General features: G+C 41.5%; 1 protein-coding gene across 1 annotated transcript in view; it reads left to right on the top strand.

Moving 5' to 3' along the window:
• Positions 1–24,005, top strand: part of dnah12 (dynein, axonemal, heavy chain 12) — a 160,435-nt gene that overhangs the window by 23,136 nt on the left and 113,294 nt on the right. Inside the window, exons 9-15 of the mRNA XM_073072245.1 lie at positions 87–249; positions 9,228–9,319; positions 10,364–10,542; positions 11,984–12,119; positions 17,277–17,402; positions 19,325–19,459; positions 23,166–23,359. Of these exons, the coding sequence (XP_072928346.1) occupies positions 87–249; positions 9,228–9,319; positions 10,364–10,542; positions 11,984–12,119; positions 17,277–17,402; positions 19,325–19,459; positions 23,166–23,359 (1,025 nt within the window). The remainder of the gene's footprint in view (positions 1–86; positions 250–9,227; positions 9,320–10,363; positions 10,543–11,983; positions 12,120–17,276; positions 17,403–19,324; positions 19,460–23,165; positions 23,360–24,005) is intronic.

Below are 24,005 nucleotides of genomic sequence, written 5' to 3'. Positions count from 1 at the left end.
CCTGGTACAAAAAATACAAAAGAAAATCTTTCTTGATTTTATTAAATTGGAGTGTGTGTAATTTTCTCTTGTTTTACTTCTGCCAGAATGTTCAAACAGTGCAATCCTGGCTGGCTGAAAGTACGTCTGATGATGTTGAGAATATCAAGGCTAAACCACCTGCTGACATCCTGAACTGGGCCTATTCTACACTCAAGGAGACAATCAGAAACAACTTTAAAGGGGCAGCTGAACATTTCCAACAGTATAGTATGTCAATTTATCATTGTTCTCAATCCATTAACTTAATATGAAAGGAAGCTATTTTAACACCATGTCATTTACAGGCAGTTTCATAAAAATTGGTACAAGTAATAACATGAGCAGAATTTCATCCTTGGTATCATGCTAAACGTAAAATATATTTAAATGATCATATTGTATTCCATTGGAATCAATAAAACCAAGTTTCAAGAATATGTTTACTACTATACAGGTGCATTAATCATTACATTAACAATGATTTTGTAGTCCCTTATATTAGTTACACACCCATAACGTAGCAGTACAGATCGAGTTTTATGAAACAAAATTTCATAGAGGATTAGGTCAGATAAAAAGAAGACTTGGGTTTTAAGAAATACGTAAAAGGAGAAAATGAAGGTGAAGTTTTAGGAGGAGATTCCAGAGCTTGAGGCACAAACCAGCATTGTTTCAGCTCCAAATGGAACATTCAGTGGATAGAGAACTGGAAAGGGTTAAGGGTGAAATAAGTAATTGAGAAGCAGATATCAAGGATATGAAGGACCTTGAAAAATAGACTGAGAATTTTAAAATTGTGTATTTGTATAACCAGGGAGAACAGTAAGCTAAGGGGTAACGGGCAAATGGAATGGTTCAGACACTAAAGTTTTGAATAACATTAAGATATTGGAAAATAGAAGAATGAAATCACATCAAGATTGTATTCGAGAAGCACTTAAGCCCAGACAGAGCAAGAGGCAGGATGAATTGCAAGGAAGAAAGTCAGCAGACTTGGTGATAGCGCTATGTATTTGAAGCTCATCTTCGTAATAGCTATGATACCAATACTGGGCCGGCAGTCTGGTCAGTTTATAACATTTGCCAAGCAGAAATGGATTAACTCAGTGGCCACTGAAAAGCAATTGCGGTGTGAGCAGAAGACATTGTTACGTAACCTTGTAACCAGGTAACTTACCAGCAAAGATAGCGGGATCAGCTAAGTCGGATGCTACTATTTTCAAACGTTTTATTCAAAAAGGGGCACAAACGTATGGTTAATACAAAACATTCGGATCATATACATCATCAAAACTCAATCTAAAACACCGGTGTAATAATAATCAATCAGAAATAAGCTCTATAGTTGTCTAGGGGTAATACTGAGTCCAATTGAAATATAAAGAGTCACTCAGAAGTTTGCAGGCTTTTCCCTTTTGGGAACCACTGGGGTTTCACGTTGTGGAGAGAGAGAGATGGTTGAGGAAGGATAAACACTTGCCTGTTGTCTTTACAGAGCAAATCCTTGGAATCAGGGGAGCAGGCTTCCCCGTTGTTAGTTAAAAGCGGTCTTCCGTTGGTTCTAGCCACAGATTCAAAATTTGGAATCTAACGCACGTGACTTCCTTCAAAATGGCTTCCCGCTCCCACGGGAATCGGTATCGTGCTTCCTTGGTGTCTCCTTGGTGCGTCTGAGGGTTGTCCCCCCCCTCAGACCCTCCTTTATACTTCTTCACGGGATCGCAGGTGTCAATCAGGTTGCAGGTGATGCGATCTCTCTCTCAACCAGCCCACTTTGCCCGAGGGCTTTTCACGTGGTCTTCATGAGACAATAGTCAATATCACCTTTATTCTGCTTCTCGGGAGAACGTGGTCTTCCGCACGTCTCTCTCTCTCTCTCTCCCATTTCCTGTGTCTATTCAGCACGTCTCTCTCTCTCTTGGGTCAGTTGACCCCCCCTTGACTAGGGCTCTTGCGATTCTCACAAAGGAGGGGGCCGAGGTCATAACACCTCCCCCCATAGCAGGTTTTTTTTTACCAGCGGTTAAAAACAGGTTGGTACAGGACTTTTTTTTTAATCTACATACTACACAAGCTTTTCTCTTCACAGAGTACTACTGTTATACATTCAAGTCAGTATCTAAACAGGTAACAAGTACAGTGCTCCTTTCTTTAATACCTTAACCTCACGTGCCATACTAAAGTCTGGTAGCATCAAACTTCAGCTCAATAACCACCTTATTTATTTGCTTTCTTCAGCAACACAACTAAGGAGGTGTGATCTTAGCTTAGGTGCATCTACAAAAGTTTATACAAATACTAATCGTTTCGGTCGTGGTATTTCCCCGGCAGGTCTCCCAAGGGGTGGTCTTTATTATTCACAGGCTTTGGCGCAAACCAGTACAACCGGCGTTGTGATTTACAAAGGGCATTTCTATTATCCATCGCCTTTTCCCGGTGAGTCCCCCCGTGGGGACTGCGAGTAATTTGGCAAGGTACTCCCCCGCCTTTCCTTCCCACAAGGGTTATGCTCTTAACTCCGCGTCCACCCAGGTAGTTAGCCCTTCTGCCAAGACCATACAGGCTGATGTGTTTCAGGGCGAACCTTTTCCCCTGGCCGCATTTAAATTTCGGCTTCCTCGCAGCGCTTTCTTGAATAACAATAGCGTGTGAGGCACCTTTACATTCCAAATCAACCCGTAATCGGTGCGTAGGCATCATTTTAGACTTTAACCCTTTTCCCTTCGAGTTGGGAACTACAGATTTACCGTTCTCCCCCACAACAACAGTTATCTCCCCATTCATAAACTCCACATTAACTCTGAACACTCCCCTCAGCACAACCCTCTGGGGGCTCGCACTCCCCAAGGTTAACCCTTTTTTCCCCGAACCAAGCCTATCTGATCCAAAAGGACGGCCGTCTCGTCCAGCTGAGTCAAATACCTCAGCTTTTTCCTGAGCTCCGTGACTAGGTTCAGCACCACATGCATCCCCATCTTGGACACACTCAAACGCCTCTTCCAGGCTTTCAACACCTGTACCTTTTTCAACTTCTAACGTCCCCCGATCCTTCCAGTTACTCTCTAGGCAGCCCCCCGTTGGGGAAGGCGCAACCCTGCGAGCTGAAACAACCTCCTCGGCCATTCCAGCTGACTTCTCCACAGCAAGGATACCCTTCCTCTCTAAGACTGCCCTCATTTCACTCTCGGGACCATCGGGAACACCTTTAGAACTCTCAACTTCTCCAAACAATTCTGCCAAACCAGACAGATCAACCATGTCCAATTCTGGACCTTTTAACAGCTTTATCCGTTTCTCATCTTTATTTCCTACCTCTAGGACCTTTCTCTTCACTAAGGAGGGGGGGGGGGCTATCTCCTCGCCCTTACCCCCTTTCACTTTACTACTTTCTGTTTTACCACCCTCGGAACCCTCGTGGTATAGGGTCGGTAAAAACGTCTTGGCCAATTCACTACTGGCCCGATTTAAACTGCTCTGGTTCTCAGCTGCTTTTCTCGACAGGCTGCAAATGTCCGCGCATGCGGGATAGCTCGGGGACTCCATGGGCAGGGCCTCAACTATCAGGGCGGTTCCCATCTTCCCACCCGCGAGGTCATTACCCAAAAGGAGGTCCACGCCCTCCCCCGGTAACTCCGGCAGGACTCCTAGTTCCACAGGTCCCGACACCAACTCGCAATCGAGAAGGACCCTATGCAAAGGCACTACTTCGATCCAGTTCCCTAGGCCTCTCAGGGCTACCTCGCCCGTCGGAGGTCTGAAGGGTAATACGTTACGGCTAATTAATGATAGCTCCGCCCCCGTGTCTCTCCAAATTCGTACAGGGATGGGGGGGGGGTCCCCTTCCTTCAAAGACACGGTTCCTTCGGAACTAAATGTCTCCCGCCCCTGCTGTATTCCCTCTACCTGGGGCCCTCTTGTCGATTTCCTGATTACCACTGCACGCCCGATAGGGATCGCTGCTCTCTCCCTCTCTGGCTCCTTTCTTGGAGCAAAGCATTTTGATGCGATATGACCAACCTTCCCACAATTAAAGCAGGTTAAACCAGGGGGTCTCCAGGTTTCCTGTCTGTTATCCTCACTTTTTCTGCTAGCTCCCGGCGGGCTTTCCCTGCCGTTCCGACGGTCTCTCGGGTAACTTTTTGGCGAGGAAAACTTTGTCTTGTGGGTTAGGGCATATTCATCTGCGAACCTAGCCATCTCTGAGATGGACTGATTCGTCCTCTAATTTAAATACATTCGGATCTCTTCCGGAACGCAACATTTAAATTCCTCAATCAAAAATAACTCCCTGATACGCCCATAGTTCTCGGCCACCTTTTCAGCGGTGCACCAACGGTCCAAGAGCACACCCTTCTCATGGGCTAGCTCGGTATACGTTTGATTCCACCCTTTCCTTAAATTTCGGAACCTTTGTCTATACGCCTCAGGTACTAACTCGTAACCTCGGAGAATGGCCTCCTTTACTTGGTCATAACTCCCTTCCCTTTCCGGGGGCAGCGCGGCATATACCCGCTGTGCTTTCCCTCGTAACACACTTTGTAACAACGCCACCCACTGCTCTCTGGGCCACTTCTGATTCACTGCCACCTTCTCAAAAAGCAAGAAGTAACTATCAACATCCGTCTCCTCGAACGGGGGGACCAACCTCAACGCCCGACTAACATCAAACCCCTCCTCTCTCTCTTCCCCTTGAGCTCTTCGCTCTTGCCTTTGCCTGTCCAGCTCCAATTCATGGCTCCTTTGTTTCTCTTTCTCTTCTGCTTCTACTTCTAGCTGCTTTAGCTGGAGCTCATGACCCCGTTTCATCTCTAATTCCTTTAGTTTGAACACATGCTCTCTTTCCGCAGCCTTTTCCTTTTCCTTTTCAGCTCGTTCCGCAGCCTTTTCAGCTGCTTCTAGCTGCTTTACTTTAAGCTCATGGTCCAACCTTGCTTTCTCCAACTCTGCCTGATCTGTCCCACTCGCTAATCTCTTTTCGGGGATATTTTCCAAATCCTCAGCTGCAAACACCTTCTTCCCAACGTAATGCTGTTGTATGACCCTTCGCACTTCCTGCTTTTTCACTGCTGGCTTCACCGCTGTGAGGTCTAACGCCTGCGCCAAATTTACCAAGTCTGATTTTGTAGCCTTCCCTAGCGCCTCTACCGTCGGGTTTCTCGTAAATTCATCCACATCCATCTTTGCTGGTTTCCTGTCTGGCTACCTGCGTAACCAGATTTAAGTTTGGACTTACAGCCCGATTCACTGACCCTCCCCTTTGGTTTCAAATCCGGGACGAGAACCCCACTTGTTACGTAACCTCGTAACCAGGTAACTTACCAGCAAAGATAACGGGATCAGCTAAGTCGGATGCTACTATTTTCAAACGTTTTATTCAAAAAGGGGCACAAACGTATGGTTAATACAAAACATTCGGATCATATACATCGTCAAAACTCAATCTAAAACACCGGTGTAATAATAATCAATCAGAAATAAGCTCTATAGTTGTCTAGGGGTAATACTGAGTCCAATTGAAATATAAAGAGTCACTCAGAAGTTTGCAGGCTTTTCCCTTTTGGGAACCACTGGGGTTTCACATTGTGGAGAGAGAGAGATGGTTGAGAAAGGATAAACACTTGCCCGTTGTCTTTACAGAGCAAATCCTTGGAATCAGGGGAGCAGGCTTCCCCGTTGTTATTTAAAAGCGGTCTTCCGTTGGTTCTAGCCACAGATTCAAAATTTGGAATCTAACGCACGTGGCTTCCTTCAAAATGGCTTCCCGCTCCCACGGGAATCGGTATCGTGCTTCCTTGGTGTCTCCTTGGTGCGTCTGAGGGTTGTCCCCCCCTCAGACCCTCCTTTATACTTCTTCACGGGATCGCAGGTGTCAATCAGGTTACAGGTGATGCGATCTCTCTCTCAACCAGCCCACTTTGCCCGAGGGCTTTTCACGTGGTCTTCATGAGACAATAGTCAATATCGCCTTTATTCTGCTTCTCGGGAGAACGTGGTCTTCCGCACGTCTCTCTCTCTCTCTCTCCCATTTCCTGTGTCTATTCAGCACGTCTCTCCCCCTCTTGGGTCAGTTGACCCCCCCTTGACTAGGGCTCTTGCGATTCTCACAAAGGAGGGGGCCGAGGTCATAACAACATGGGCTTAGAATATTTCTCACCCACTCTGAATTAAAGATTGCGAAAAGATTGAGAATTTCATTTGTTTCTCATCTGTTCTCAATTTTTAAAAACATTTTCTGAGTTGAGGTCTGTCCTCAGAGCAAGAAAGAGTCAAAAATAACTGCATGTCCTCAACTGGTAAAACATAAGTACTTTATTACCTGCAGGATTTGCCTGGAAAGAGCCAAAAAGCAAAATGAGAGAATATAATGCCATATTCTGTCTCCCATGGTGATGATTGTTGTTCTTCAATTTGTCCATAGATGCCCCTTGGGGTTTTTCACGTAACTTGAGATACCTTGGCACATTATCTTCCACAGAGAGTCTGACAGTGCTGGCATTAGTATATTTTTCTTAACCAATTAGGAAGTTCATTTGAGTATGGCACCATCGAAAATATAAAGCAGAGCATTTGAGTTACTGGCAAATCATTGCACAGAATAAAAAAAAGAGCAGAAAGAACAAAATTGTAAGATAAAAGGCAAAGTTATAAAATTTTTATTTAAAATAAATAATAAATAATTTTATATATAATGAGGGAACAGAACTGAACATTTGGAAGTGCTATTTTTTAGTGTCAGAAATTTTGTTTGCCAATAATTAAGACATTATAATGTTAATCGTGTTTTTAATCTGGTGTAGGTCCCTCATCCTTTTTAGGCAGGTTTAATATGTGTGTACATTACTCACATTTTTATGCCGTTCCACGTACTTCAATTTGTGTGTTTACACGAGAGGGTCACATGTATCTTTTGGAGGATTAGGATAGACAGTGACTTCCCGATTTATGTGCTGAATTGCATGAGAACTTCCTGAAAGTTGCTGACTAATTTACAGTCTTGGGTTCACCTTCATTTTACATTGAAGTCCAGCCTGATTCATTTACTAACAATATTAACAACAACCTGTTTCAATGGAATTTATAAAGACAAGAAAAGTTTGATGATTCTCTGATAAGTGGAAAAAATCACTTTATGATGTTATGAATATACCACAGCTCAGAGGGGCCGAAGGGTGCGGGGTAGCCCCCTCCTTTGTGAGAATCGCAAGATCACTATTGAGTCCATTCAGGAGACCCCTGAAATGAGAGAAAGACATGCAGAATCCACAAGTCGTTGGAATGTGTTTTGGCCTCCGAGAGGCGGACCCATTGATACCGGCTATTGTCTCTTGGAGACGGACTTGTGTATTGCATCCTGTACGATGCATCGACGCCCCAGGCAATGAAACGAGGGGGAGGTTGGTGGAGGGATTGCCTCATCCCAACCTGATTGACATCTGAGACCCTGTGAGTCAGGATAAAAAGAGGGTCTGTGGGAACAGCCCCTCAGACGCACCAGAAGAAACACCAGCAATCCCGTAATAGCAAGAAACCAGGGGAAAGGCCACGTGTGTCCGGTTCCATTTGCCCTGGAATCGGTTGGCCCTTTTCCACGGCCGAAAGGTTTTTAGCTAACAACGGGAAACCAACTCCCAACGACTCTCGAAGGATTGACTACATAAAAGGAATGGGCAAGTTTTAAACCCGTCTTTCTCTCCAACCCAAAAGCTGCAGCTTGAATGAACTGAGTAACTGTTATATTTCCATCGGACAATACATTATCCCCTAGACAACGATAGAGCTATTTCTTATTGATTATTATTATACCCGTGCTTTTAGATTTAGTATTGACGACGTATATTATCTGCATGTTTGCATTGACATTATTTTGTGTATTTTTTTTAATCAATAAATACTGTTAAAAATAGTACCATCAGACTTCAATGGACCTCTCTATCTTTGCTGGTAAGTGACCCAGTTACGGGGTGCGTAACAATGATAAATCACCATGTGAAATAACCTTATCAAGTCAAGTTTAGTGTCATTTAAGTATATACATGTATATAGCCATATATATAGAAAAATGAGACAATGTTTCTCTGAACCAGGGTGTAAAGCACAGCAGTACACATAACACACAATAACTTATGAAGGTATGGATAAAATTTACAGATGAATCACACATAAATAACAAACTGAAGTGCATTAATTTAAAATATTGTAACGTATGGAACAAATTAACCTGTGACACTTTGAAGATGATCTGTGGAAAGTTCAGAAGTCTAATGGCCAGGGTGAAGAAACTGCTTCTTATCCTGACTGTTCTTGTTCTTATGCATCGTAGTCTCCTGCCTGATGGTTGAGAGTCAAAGAGGATGCTGGATGGATGGGTGGGATCCTTAACGATGCTAAAAGCCCTGTGTATGCAACACTCCTGATAAATGTCCCCGGTGGATGGTAGGGAAACCTCTATGATCCTCTCAGCTGTTCTCACAGTCCTTTGTAGGGACTTCAGGTCCGATGTTTGACTGCTTCCACACCAGATGGAGATTCAACTTGTCAAGACACTTTCAATGGTGCTCCTGTAAAATGCACTTAAGATGTGAGGAGAGGGGGGAGCTTTGCATGCCTCAATCTTCTTAGGAAGTGGAGACACTGCTGTGCCTTCTTGTTCAGGATATTAAAGGACCAGGTGAAGGCATCTGTGATGCGAACTCCCAGGAAGTCGGTGCACTTAGTTCACTCTATGGAGGAGACACGCATTCGCAGAGGGGGATGGTTTGTCTGCACCTTCCTGAAGCACCATGACAACTTCTTTTGTCTTCTCCACATTCAGGCTTAGTTTGTCCTTCTCACACCAACCCACCAGTTGCTCCACTTCCTCTCCGTACTCCGTCTCATCATCATTCTTGACGCAGACACTGCAGTGTCATCTGCAAACTGGATAACACGGTTTGAACTGGATCACGCGTCAGCAGCGGGCTGAGCACACAGCCTTGGGGAGTGCCAGTGCTCAGCGTAATGGGATCAGAGATGTTGCTGCCCACGCGGACTGACTGTGGCTTTACTGCTAAGAAGCACTGTACTCAAATGCAACACAAAATCATCTTTATTGCCATGAGTCAAGCATCTCTTTCTAGAAAAGCTTTTTCATTTAGTGAACTTAATAACCTCGACATTGAGAATGGTGTACTTTAATTATTAATGTCATAAATCTGTTTTTTCCATAGTTGATCATTATGACTGGCTAATAAATGGGACAGCCAAAGAAAGCATACAGAAATTCATGGAAGAAGAACATGCATTTGATGACTACATAGTAGTAAGTTCATCTAACAAATATTCTAGCTTTAATATTTAGGATTTCTTTCTGGGATCAGGGGATTTGCTGTAACTTGTCCAAACTCATGCTGATCTTTCTTGACATGAAGACATGCTTAAGTTATGTGTTTGAGCCTTCATGATGTATCAATCTTGCAAACTTTGATTCTCAGAGCCAGTTGTGATGTCTTCAGAACTTAATTAGGATTCTAGTAGTAAACATCAGGAAGTAGCAGTGTATTGGATTTATTGAGCTCTTAACCAGTTTACATGTGGAGTCTCATGGGCGAGACTAGTATCACTAGGGACACCCAGTTGTTGTGCACTTATATCACATCACTGTCCTTCAATCAAGAGTGGCATATCAAGACTAGAAATACACAAAACATTTGTTACCCAATCAAATATTTTATATTCATATCTGGAGCTACATTACAGACACCAGTTCATTCAAAAGTGGCCTATCCTGGTGAGGAATAGGATGGCGTTCATGAGGAAGAATCGGCAATTGGTTGACTTAGAACAGTAGTAAAATTAAATTCAGGTTCTCATGTGATTCAATGAATAATTCGATCATCTAATGCAGTATCAAATGCTACAGCCATTGGTTTGTGTTGCTAACTTTCCGTTACAGAGGTGGTGAAATTTGCAGAATTAGTGGAGAAGAACAAGTGACTATTGGTTCCTGCTCTTGATCGCTATTCAGTTTTTCTTAGTTAAAATTAAGCATCATTATTTGTTGAGGATATGATTTTCTTCTGCACCCCCCCCCCCCCGCCTTGCAGTTAGTAAGCTTTCAATGACTGGACTGAAGATGACGAAAAGCAATTAGAAGAGGTGCCAAAATGCTGTATCTTTGTGATACCCTCTGACTAAAGGAAAAAAGGGAAGTTGAAAGAATGAAGGAGGTAGTCAGTGAAAGGAAAACTATTGGCATCGCAGAAGAACCTGTAATATAAATTTATGTACACCTTTTTCTTATATCCAGTGCAAACCTTTATTTTAAACATTTATTTATTTTAATAATTAAGTAATCTCTGTTAAGTTTATAGACCAGTTTCGTAACTTAGCAGTGGAGATCATGAGCCTGCAGAAAGTTGCGGACTTTCATATGGTGCAGGTGGATTGTGAGGATATAAAGCATGGCCTAGCAGAGAAAGCAAAGAGCTGGGCAGAAACGTTGCTAGATGGACTGGTTGCAAAACACAGAGAAGAAAACCTACGGTAGGTCAATGCTACAAGTGGAAATTAAGCATTTTGAAATATCAAGTTGCTAATTCTGAAATGCATTTTTCATATTCAAAACGTTTTTCCCATAACATATCACAAACTAAATGTCTTTCACCCATCATTACTGTGTTTTTGACATAAATAGGCTCTTGGTGGGGAAAAGTCTTGATTTTGTGTAGATTGGATTATATTGATAGTGTGTGTGCTTGGGGTACACAGATCAAAGTCACCACAGAAGTCTTAAAATTGGAGACATAACCATATCAACAACTCCAAGAACTACATCTCACTTCTGGTTGTCATTATATATCATTAAAATTTGTGTTCCTGATTTTGCTGAATTTTGCTCAAAAGGATGCTGGCTAATTTCAGGTTTGTGCACAACAGTCCTGAATTTATATATTTATTGAGATACAGCACCAAATAGGCCCTTCAAATTGTGCTGCTCAGCAATTACTAATCACGAACCTACCAACCAGAACATCTGTGGACTGTGGGAGCACCCGGCGGAAACCCACTTGGTCACGGGGAGAACGTACAAACTCCTGACAGGCAGCAGCGGGAATTGGACCTTGGGTCGCCTGTACTGTGAAGCATTGTGCTAACCACTACACCACTGTGCCGCCCATCCCACAGAACTTTGTGTTCTGCCAGCAACTTCCCAGTGCCGCATCATCACTGAACCCTGCAGGGGATCCAGCTGTTGAGCAGATGCTTGCTGGCATTCCCCAGCATAAGGAGTATCTGATTTCTGATCCTGCACCAGGTTCACTTAATGGGGATTTTATGGTTTGGTGGGAAAAATAAGAATATGGCAAGTATTATTTTAATTAAATCGTCTTTGTTTAATTTAATGACTTAACTATTGAAAATGTTTTGAAATGTTATTTTGTCATTTATTTCATTTTTAATATCTTTTAACGTTTTCTGAAAATATTCAGATAGGTTTAAAAAAAATCTTGACAGCTTTGACAAATAGCTGTAACCTGAAGGAAAGTGGTCAGATTCTCTTTATATATGTGGGCAATAAAACAAATGTGTTCTATTTAATTCTACAGCCACTTTAACTGCTTATACTTAACTTATGGAATTATTTAGGATCAGTGCGTTGTCATGCGACAGGGTTTCCAGAATAGTTCCTTGAGTGGATTTAGTGTGGCCCATCCGCATTACCCAGTTATTCTGTTGGATGCTTTTCCCTGCTTATCATTCGGCTGCAGGGGCATCTGGGTTCAGAGGAGAAAAGTTCAAGGGAGCGTCAGAGAATGGCGACAAGTGGGGGTGGTAGCCTCAACTCAGCAAAGTCCAGCCATTTGATTTTCTGTGCGTATTTAGATCTTTCCTGAGCATTTTCTGCTAACAAAGATCTCAACTTGTTACTAAATCTGAGGGCATGTAAGTGGTTGTGAAATTATAATTTGGTCATTTCTTGTAGAATTTGCCAGGAGTTTGAAAATATTGTGGATAAAGCTTTGAATATTCCTGAGGGTACAAAAGAAATGCTGGAGATGATAGACTATGTGACTGAAGTAAGAAGTACAGGTGTTGCAGCTTTGAATATGAGGATCAAAGTAAGTACATCTGTCGAAACGTCTCTTAAATATCATGATTAAACCTCATATCACCGCCTTCTCTGGCAATGAGTTTCAGATATCAATCTTTGTAGCTATATATTTTAAATATAGATAATTTTATATATTGTGCTGAAAATCCTGTTCACTGGTTTATTGGTGACACCCACCATGGGGGAGCTGCGTGGCCTTGGTTGTAGCATGGACTAGGCTTCAAGCCGTGGGCTTGCCTGTTGCGTCTGCCCAGGGAAGGAGGCACTGGGGGGGCTGTTCATGCTGGATTGGGGGCAAGCTGCTCCCATTGGTGATGCTTTCCAGCATTCGCTCGGGGGAACGCAAGTTGGAAAGCGTACTTGTGCGTGTCTGCAGATGATGGAGGGCTTGTTGTTTCCAGCAGTCATTCATGCACCATTAACATGCAGAACACGCCACTCAGGGACTTGGGCTGTTATGAATGTGACGCAACTCTGAGGGGCCGAAGGGTACAAAGTCGCCCCCCTCCTTTTTGAGAATCGCAAGGTCGCTATTAATTCCGGTCTGGGACCCAGGAAATGAGAGAGAGACATGCAGAATCCACAAGGTTTGGAATGTGTCCTGGCCTCAGCGAAACGAAACCACTGATAACGGCTATTGTCTCTTGGAGACGGAATTGTGTATTGAGTACTGTACTATTCATTGAAGCCCCTCAGGGGACGACCAGAGTGGGCTGGTTGAGGGATTGCCTCATCCCAACCTGATTGACATCTGAGACCCCGTGAGTAAGGATAAAAGAGGGTCTGAGGAACAACCCCTTTAGACGCACTAGGAGAAACGCTAGAAATCCTGTGACAGCGTTTAATAGCGACAGCCGGTGGGGGGCTCGTGTGCGTCCTCCCTTGCCTGGGTTGGCGGGCTCACCACGGAAGAACGGCTTAGCTAAAGGAGAGGCCACAAGTGAATGGCCACACCAGCGAGACTCCGACGGATCGAAATCATAAAAGGAAAAGCCGGCAAGTTTTTCTCCCAAATCTCTCTCTCTCTCTCTCCAACCATTGCAAACCCAGCGGTCCCCAAAGGCTGCAGCCTGCATGAACTGAGTGAACTTTATATTTCCATCGGACAATACATTATCCCCTAGACAACGATAGAGCTTATTTCTTATTGATTATTATTATACCCGCACTTTTAGATTTAGTATTGACAAAGTTTATTATCTGTATATTTGCATTGATATTATTTTTGTGTATTTTTACTAATAAATACTGTTAATAATCGTACCATCAGACCTCAATGGACCTCTTTATCTTTGCTGGTAAGTGACCCAGTTACGGGGTTCGTAACAGGCCAATGTTATATTTTTTGTGTGACTGCATTTTTACTGCTATCTTATATGTTCTATATGTGCCTTGTGCTGTATGTGATGGCTGGTGCTGTGTTTTGCACCTTGGCCCTGGAGTAACACTGTTTCGTTTGGCTGTATCCATGTATAGTTGAATGATAATTGAACCCAAACTTAAAGGAGATCTGAGGGGGAAGTATTTTATATAAATAAACTTTTCCCTCAGTTCCCCTTTAAAATTCCTTTCTCTCATCTTAAAACTTTGTCCTCTTGTTTTTGATACCTCTTCTATGGGACAAAGATTCTGATACGTAGGGACACTCCCCCTAACTATGCTTCTTATAATGCTAATATTACTTATTCACATAACCATCTTTGCACAGGGAAAACAAGCTCAGCCTATCCAGTCCTCAAATCCAAACAACATTCCTGTTAATCTCCTCTATTTGCTCCACTGCAGCTACAACCTTTCTATAACGTGGTATCTACAACTGCTCCACAATACACTCAGAAGCAATTCAACCACTGTTTTGGAAATCTGCAATGTAACGTGTCTACTTTTATATTCTATCTCCTTACTTTGGAAGGTAAACATACCATGTCCTGATGAAGGGTCTTGGCCCAAAACTCTTTTCCATAGATGCTGTTTGGCCTGCTGAGTTCCTCCAGCTTATTGTATGTGTCGCCTGGATTTCCAGCATCCGCAGATTTCCTCTTGACTTCTTCACCACCCTTTCTCCCTGTGTGGCTACCTTCAGGCAGTTACAGACTCCAACCCTCAGATGCTTCTCTTCATCAATATACCTTAGTTCCATTTGTACCATTTGCTGTATATCTCTTACTTCAATTTGAAGTCCACTGCTGAAGGTGGAAGAATATCCACTACTCAAATATTTTGAGTAAACAGTGAGCCTGAACACCAAGACTACAGCAAAACATATCGATTACATCTTGGCCTTCAACTCCATCATCCCCTCAGTATTAATCACCAAACTTCTAGACCTGTGCCTTTGTGTCTCCCTCTGCAAATGGAGCATTGGCTTTCTAACCTGGAGTCCCCAGTTAGTATGGATTGATGATGACATCTCTTCCTCACTGACATTCAACACAGGATCATCACAAGGATGCATCACAAGCTTACTTCCCAACACCCATGACTGTGTAGCTAGGTACTGCTCAAATGGCATCTATAAATCTGCAGATGTCACCACTGTTGGCAAAATCTCAGATAACAATGAGGAGGCAAGCAGGAGTGAGATACGTTGGCTGATTGAGTGGTGTTGCAACAACTTTGAACTCAGTCTCTGCAAGACCAAGGGATCAATTGTGCACTTCAGGAAGAGAAGTCAGGAGGATACACTCTCATCCTTACTGAAGGGTCAGCGGTAGAAAGGATGAGCAGCTTTAAGTTTCCAGGTGTAAGTATCTCTGAGAATCTGTCCTGGGCCCAACACATTGATGCAATCATGAAAGAGGCATGCCAGCGGCTCCAATTCTCAAGAAGATACAGTGTGTCACTAAAAACTCCTGCAAATTTTTATAAATGTATAGTGAAGAGAATTTTGATTGGTTGCATCACCGCCTGGTATGGAGCCCCCAATGCACAGGATTGCAAGAGACTATGGAAGATTATAGACTCAGTCAGCACTATCATTGCACAGAACCTTCCCCACCATCGAAGACATCTTGAAGACATCAAGAAAGCGGCAACCAGTTTAGGACCCTCACCACCTGTGACATTCCCTCTTCTCATTACTACCATCAGAGCAGTGGTACAGAAGCTTTAAGACCGATACTCAATGATTGAGAAACTGATTCTCCCTATCTGCCATTGAATTTCTGAATGGGTGATGAATTCACAAACACTGCCTCATTATTCTTTATTTTGCACTATTTATTTATTTGTAATTTCTAGTAATATTGTTTTTGTACCATTCAGTTGCGGCAAATAATGAATTCCATGTCATATAAGAGAGCGATAATAAACCTGATTCTGATTCAGACAAATTTTGCTACAGAAAAGGTCCCGGAAGTCATATCTGTGGGTTGACACATTTGAAAAAGAATGATTATAGTTATTAGGACATGTCAACTTTCTGATTTAGAAATGTTAGAAATAAAACTAGTTTTCGTAGCTTTTGGTGCAGGAAAAAAAAATTATCAGGAAGAAATGAAGAATTTGTCAATAAGTTATGTATGCCTCTTAAATGAGCTCTGAGTCGGGATCGCAGCCAAGACGTTCTAATACAATGAAGCAGTGGAGGCTAGCTCAGTAAATATATTTAAGACAAGGTTGATTAGATTTTTGCATAGTCGGGGAATTAAGGGTTATGGGGAAAAGGCAGGTAGGTGGAGATGAGTCCATGGCCAGATCAACCATGATCTTATTGAATATGGAGCAGGCTCAACGGGCCAGAAGGCCGACTCCTGCTCCTATTTCTTACGCTGTTATGTAACATACTGAGCTTGAGTTTAAGCTTGCAGGTAGACAGTGGCTGCAGCAAAACATATGTAAGAGGCTGCAGAAGGTTGGAGAAGCACTGAAGTTACAATGAAAAAACAATATGTTACAATGAAGGCATAGAGACATAGGAGGACAGAATGAAAAAAATGAAGGAGCTTGTTTAGTCCATCGAGCACAATCCAGCCTGTTTAAGTCCCAAAACCTCTGCCCATAGCCCTGAAAACCCTTTCCTTCCCTTTTGAAGGCCGTAAAGGAAACTTCCTCCACTATTCATTCTGTGAATGCATTCCAGATTGTAACATTTTGTTGGCTGACTCACACAGCTTGTCAGTTTTAATTTTTTTGCTAATTACCTACATTCAATGGGCACAGTCTTGCTCTGTTAACTTTGTTTTGACCTGAAGGAATTTGTTAAAAAATTCTATTTGAATACTTCCAATGCAGAAGCAAATACTCCTTCACCATTTAGCCAGTCCAATAGTTTTCAAACATCTGTACTTGTGCTATTAGAATGTGTTTACGTCACAGTAAAACAACCTTTTCAGTCCTTTTCAGTCACAGGTGCTTATTGGAATTCCAGTTAATTGGGACACATTGGGACTAGTACATTTTGGCCCATTTAAGTGGCTGCCCCAATTAGCCAAAGTTTCATGGAAATAGTTAAAAAGGTATAAAAACACAAACTACCATTTAACTGAGTAATAAATTATGTATTCAAATATAATTCAGAACAGATTAAAACACTATTGATACTACTACAGTACTATAAACCTGTGTATTCATTCCTAATATTTACCTGTCGAGGAAATCATACAATATACGTTTTGTGTTCTTTTGATTGACTGTAAATGACAAAATCAGCACCAACATCTAGTGCAGATAGTGGACTGTTTTCATACAATGCTGTCACCTGATTGCACCTCCAATTCTTCATTTTTGTTGCAAAATTTGAGATGATTGCTGATACCTTCAAATTCTTCGTAGATCCTAACTTGTTGAAATAGTGGAGTTGTTTAATTTTCACTGCCAGCCATTTCTGACATCTCCAAGCTTGAATGCTTGAAAATGCTTATTTCTCACCAACTGTCAGTGACAAAAATCACTGCTTTTCCAACAGAAGCACATGCAAGAGACAATTAAGCAGCATAGTATTCCAAATAAACTAATGGAATCCCGGCTATTTTCTCAATTAGCTTTTGTTCTTTTAGAGTTGGTGCAGGTAAGTGGCTGCCCTGATTGATCGATGGCCCAATGAATCGGAATCCATTGTATATCAAATGATTTTAGACCTTATTAATTAAGTACAGATATTTATAAGATTGTGTTCCATAGGAAAGCCCATACTGGAAGTCTCTAGTACATTTTTCTTTTACAGGAGCTTCATCAGCGGCTGGATTACCTTTTGGATGTATATATATTTGATCCCGAAGACCTGGATTTGCATGCCACTGTCCTATTATGGCCAAAGAAAATCATGCCTGTTTTTGATGAAAATGATGAGGTAAGTAAGGCAATGGCTTTATTTGGCATAGACTTCGTAACTTGGATTTCTTAAAGTACCACACAGAGAGGTAAAACAGATGCAGATGAGGAGATTAGGAGGGATAACTTAAAGTTTGGTAGGAGAGAATAGTTTTGGGAACATTTAAAAAGGATTGGAGAGAAGGAGTGAACTCAAGATAGGGCATCCAGGACGTTAAGCTGATACAAATGAATCGTTACTGGGGTACAGAACCAGCATCATAGGACCGTATGTTGTGACAGATGTTTGACTAGATCAATTTGCAAAGATAGGTACAAAGTACGAAAGCTGGAGATGACAAAAAGGTTTAGGGGATTCAGAAGGAGATTCAATTGCCATATAAAATATCCTGCGTAGAATCTGCTCTTATGGTCACCATGTTTACGTTTGATGTACAATTGTACTTCTGGTCAATGACAAACATTGGTTGTTGATGGTAGCACTATTAAAGACACATTGTTCGATTCTCCCTTGTGGATGAAGATCATTGCTCGAGCTTGTGTTGGGGAAATGTAATCTGCCATCAATCAACTCAGCTGCCCATGCCTCAGAGTTCTGAAAGTCCTGTTGTCTGTAGGAAGGGACACCTCAGTTATTCAAATGGTTCCAGATCGAAATGCAAATGAACACGGCACATATCCTCTATTTCCTTCCCTTTGATGGAAACAAAGTCACTGGTGGGTGTGCAATAAAAGAGAATTTAATCTTTGACATTCACTGAATTTAGTATTCTTAACTCCTCCAAAATCAAATAATTTCCTCCCAAGGATCATTACTAACTTAACAGCTATCCATATAAATATAGCAGCTACAGTAATGATCCATTTCCAAATAAAGATAGTACGTAACTGCAAAGAAATTGTTCTGTTCTATAAATAAATTCAGTTTCTTAATGCTATTTTGAGGTCTTTAGGTAATGATTCCTTCAAAAGGGAATATTTAGTGAAAATTAGCAAAAATATATATTGCAATATAGTTTACAGAATAAATGTTTAGTAGTGAGTGCCTTAACTCTCAATTCCCAAAAATCCATTCCCCATCTAAAGGCATAAGTCAGGAATATGATGGATGTTCCCTCGTCTGCATGAGAGCAACTCCGTTAGTGCCCAGAATTTCAGTACCATCAGCACAAAGCACTGATTCATCATCTTAAACACAGATTCCCTACTACTACCACTGAGGCTGCAGGGTATACTATTTACAAAAAAAATTGCAGCAGCTCTTCGAGGATTTCCCAAATCACAGGATTCACAACCACAGAAACACGATTATCCACAGGTGTCTGTACAAATCAAAAACTGTTCTGATTTGTTATCTCTTCATCATTGCTGTGTCTAAGTCCTGGGAATCTCCTACCTGACCTCACAGCTTGTAGTATGCCATTGCCACTTCTTCAAGAGCAATTAGAGATTATCAGTAAATGATGGCCTTGCCAAGGCTTATTTGCAACCCATAGTCAAGAAAAAACCTGTAATATTCTGAAATCATGCAATACTACCTCACTTATAAACATATAAGGTCACATTCAGGACATTGATATCATTGGCCAATATCCTGACTTAACAGTTCCAATTCATCCTTTTGGAATTTGTAATCAATGTGTTGAGTTTTGAAATTCATAAATGTGAGATACTACACAGAGAAAAACGAAGGAGGTCATAAGTTACTTGGAAAGTCAAATTTAAAAGTAGAAGAGAATTCTTAGAGTGTTCTCTGAACGTTACTATAAAAACCTATTAGAACATGACATTAGCAAGCTGAACATTTAGGGGCTATTCCTCAATTGCACAAAAGCTCCTGGTGTTGAAAAGAATGATCGCCTCTTACGACTTTGCGAAATTGTTCTATATGACTATTAATTGCAAGCCTAAATGTTTGTCTTTATTTTTGTGTCTACACAGCTGGTTGAGAAAGCAAAGCTTAAAGGAGAGACTGAGTTGTTGGCTAAGCGGGAGAAGCTCATAGTGGAATTGGAGAAGCTTGCCCGACGCTCAGAGGAGTTTGCTCAATGCTCTGAACTTGACTTGATGCAACAGGTTACAGCAGTATTTTTTTTCCTGACAATATTTTTATTGTTTTTTTAAATATAGAGAACATAGTATAAAGGAGAATTGTGCAGTGCACAACAAATGTACAACTCACATTCGTGAAAGAGATGCAGCCATAGTACAAACATTATCACCCCACCCCTCCCAGTCCCCAACTCCAAGCCATCGATGCATTGGCAAAAAGGGCTAAACAGAACCTTTGTCCCCACAGAGCTGCATTGGTATAGAGGAGGTGTATTTTTCTAATACATAGGCTGTTGTATGATAACACATTTGAGTCCGAAGAGTTTTACCGGAAAGTGCTGGAGGTCAGGGATTTATGTACTGAGTTAAGGGAGAAAGAATGGTCTTTTAGTCTGGCTGGGAATTTTGAAAATATTCAAGAAAGGGTCCCCACACCTTTTGGAACTTCATGTCTGAATTGAGGATTGAGTAGTGGATCTTCTCAAGGTGTAGACTGGACATGATATCCCTGAGCCACTGAGTGTGGGTGGGCAGGGCAGCATCCCTCCACCTGAGCAAAACTGCATGCCTGGCCAACAGAGAAGCAAAAGATGGTGTGCGATGTTTAGTTGGACTTAGGTGCATGTCCCCTCTCCAGAGGTGCCGAAAAGAACAATCAAAGGGTTAGGTTCCAGATTGTAATTAACTATTTGGGATAGAGTTTGGAAGACATCTTTCCAGTATTTTTCCAACTAGGGCATGTCCAGTACATATGGATAAGGGAAGCCTCGCCCCTTTTGCATTTGTCACAACAGGAATTAACATCTGGGTAAATGCGAAGTAATTTAATTTTAGATATATGGGCCCTGTGTACGACCTTGAACTGTAACAGGTAATGGTAGGCACATAAAGAGGTTGAGTTAACCAATTTGAGGACTTCATCCCATATCTCCTCTGACACTGAAAAATTTAAATCTTGCTACAGCAGCATTTTTTGTAGCAGTGTTTGATTCACTACTGTTTGATCTAACAAATCAAGATTATTATACAACTCGGATTTTATACTACTGTTTAATAAATGGTAAAATAAAATCTTACTTAACTTTGCAAATCCATAAGTCAGTCTTATTGTTTATTTTGTATGCATAATCTGGATATCAAATTGTTTTTATTGTTTATTGTCCTGGATTCCAAGTAGCTAAAGATCTTCTTTGAGCCCAACATCTTCCTGTACTGCATGGTAGTTTGCTATGCTTTAATACAGCTGTTGAGACCAATCTCAAACTGGAGAACAATTTTTGAACTTACCCACTTCATAAAAACATTTGGTGACAATTTTTCAATGAAAAGTGGTTTTCAATGGAAAAGTAAATGATACAACCCCATAAGCAATCGTAATAAAATTTATAAATGCAGTGGTTTTCACATTGGATACAAATCTGAATTCATCACCCCATGTGAGCCCTTAATCTGTGTACCTTTGTTGGTCTTTGTGTTTTTTGTGGTTGTTGTCCAATGAATAGATTGTTGTTTCATGGAAGGGTGCAGAATTTCAGTGGAGACTGCAGTTAGTTTGCAAACTGCTTCAAGCAGTTCTGGGCAGGAAAGCCTGAGTTTGAATTGCATCTCCTTTACACGGTTAGAGGCACTTCGAGGCTGAAGCAGCGAATGCAGTGCAGAGTGGCCGGGGTAGAAAATTAGATGCTGGCATTTTGAGTATGAGCAGTAAATCTGAGTCCACTGAGCCAGTGCCATTGTCCTAGCAATCGTAACAGGTTGTGGAAGGACACATTGTTGGGCTGTTGTGAGATCTTTCAAGCTCTTTTCTAAACCGTATATGATGTTATGCTGGAAGCTGCAATGTCAATGATATGATGTTGCATCATTGTTAAATTCACAAATACTATATAAAGGAAGGACTCCAAATTATTGAAAAATATTTTGCCTAGTTGTTACATTAACACTGACAGCAGAATTTCCATTGCTCCATACATTTTATTCTGCTTAGCCATTTTTATCAGTGTTCTGAGTACAGACGCACCTCATGAGTTGCTCCCTGCTTTACCTTTGTCCCTTTCTCTTAATGGAACAAGCTTATATCTGTCGTATCACTTGTAGTTCATGATTCTCGTCTATCCTTTCTGATAAATACAGTGCTGAACTGATGTCTATGTGTGTGAAGTCCAGATGGAGTGGCTGTACCTTTATCATCATTCTCTTTGTGTTACTCAACTGCTTGACCAAGTGGCACTTCTTGAATACTGGAATGGAAACAATGTCCAGTGTTAAGGCTGAAATGCACTGAGGAGAAAGTAAGAGGCACATTCTGACATCTGAAAGATGCTTACATCTTCTGTAAATCAAGAGAATAGATAGGACGGAGGGGAATGTGGGCGGAGAGATGGAAGATTAGAAATAAACACAAGCCCCTTCAGTAGCTTCATCTTGCAATTGCAAGCTTAAATACGTGTCTTTATTTTTGTGTCTAAATAGCTGGTTGAGAAAGCAAAGCTTAAAGGAGAGACTGAATGTTAACTAAGCAGGAGAAGCTCAATGGAGTTGAGGAAGCTCGCCTGACATTCAGAGGAGTTTGCACAATTCCCTGAACTGCACAATGCTCAGCCCTATCAATGATCACCCCAAAATTTATCCAGCGTTTTCCCTTCTGTGGAGTGACAGGACCAAGGCATGTCTGCCTCCAATTGTCTGTCAACTAGACTGGCAAAAGATGCAGGTGTTGGCAAATGCCGTGCAGTTTTGCCTTATTGTCATAATTGAAAATCTGGAATTGTGTAGATCCTGTATGCTGCAGCCTTTCAATTTGATGGAGCGCTTTTTGTGAGCCATATGAATGTAAATCATAGACCCTGACTGATAGAGAATGTTGGTTTGCAGCTGTGGCGAATTGAGTACTGGCTATGGCAATTGATGAGAAAAGGCATTCATTGATTTTGAGTGTTTGTCTGAAATCACTTCGTTTCTCCTTTGCTTTGGCTCAAAGTCAAAGTTAATTTATTATCAAATTACGTGCATGTTACCCTGAGATTCATTTCTTGCAGTTATTTACAATAAAAAATACAATAAAATTGATCAAAAATAAACAAAGACTGACAAACAACCAATGTGCAAAAGACTGATAGTGCAAATTAAAAAATACTAAGGTCATGAGTTGTAGAATACTTGAAATTGAGTTGCATGTTTTGGCCTACATGACTCCATCTCCTATTATTTTTTTGACCAGATATATGGTTGGTCTCCTTCCACACTTCCCTGAGGCATTAGATCCTTCCCATTTCATCATGCAGGGCCTTATTTGTAATCATAAGAAAATTTAACCCGCTTTCGTTCCCAGTTAGAGGGCTGTAAACCACAAAATCCATTTTTCCCTTTTCCAGTTTTCTTTTTATAAGCCATGGTAGTCAACAAAGGCTCTGACCCACTGAGGTCCTGATTCTCCCCTGACAGAAGCTCAGTTTCTACATCTCAAGTCCTGCCCTGGTCCTCTGATGGTCAGCACCATCCCGTCCACCTCCAGTCCAGTCCTGATTTGGCTTCTGATTATGGATGACTCATTTTCCCCAACTAAAGGTGCCTTCTCAGTACAAGCTAAAGTGTTGAGCACTACTGAACAAAACGATCATTGATACACCGCACAATAAACACTCGCTGTTCCTTACAAGACCACGCTATAGCTTCAATCCCTGCATGTTTTCATTCACCATGTTTTTAAAACACGCTGTTCTGCTTTCAGTATGTAAACGATGTACGGACTGTACAGAAGAGGTTACAAGATGCAGAGGAATTAATTGAATATATCAACAGTGAAGAAGTTCTGCATAAATGGGATCTAAGCACTTACCCCCTGGCTGAAGTAATCAAAGTTAACACTGAGCCATTCCAGAAACTCTTTGGTTTTATTCTAAAATGGCAACGCAGTGAAAGAAAGTAAGTAGAGTACACAGAAGTTAAGTTAATCCAAAGGATGATTGTGATTGAGTTTGTGTCTAGATTTGGTATTTATAACATTTATAAAATACATGTACGTATAAGGTTCCCTGTTATTACTGAACAATATCGTTTGCCTAAGTCAAGATGGCTAATAGCTGGCTGATCTGGCAAGGTTTTCACATGAGCTATAACTTAGATGCTGCTGCATCAATCCTTCTCTGCCTCTGGACTCACTATGGAGCCATGAAATGCTGAGGTGAAGGGGATGGGGGCAATGGATTAAACTAATCTGGCAAGAGGATGGGAACTGGAGTAATGGGGCTGAGGATGGGGTAGTTGGTATACAAATAGATTATATAGTGAGACTGTGAGGAAGGACAGGCAAAATTAGGCAAGATTTCAGTCAGTGGGTTGAGTTGAAGTATTCCCATGAGGACAAAATTGAAAAGGGCGATGAACGCAGGACTAACAATGCTATATTTGAATGCACACAGTATATACAATAAGATGGATAATCTTATAACACAATTAGAGAGTGACAGGTGTGACACTGTGGGTGTCACTGAGTCATGGCTAAAAGAAGATCATAGTTGGGAGCTTAACATCCAAGGACATACTTGGTATAAAAAAGTACAGGCAGGTG

The sequence above is a fragment of the Hemitrygon akajei genome, chromosome 19 (assembly GCF_048418815.1).
Source record: "Hemitrygon akajei chromosome 19, sHemAka1.3, whole genome shotgun sequence".
Lineage (NCBI taxonomy): Eukaryota > Metazoa > Chordata > Chondrichthyes > Myliobatiformes > Dasyatidae > Hemitrygon > Hemitrygon akajei.
This window is presented reverse-complemented; position numbering and strand designations above follow the sequence as displayed.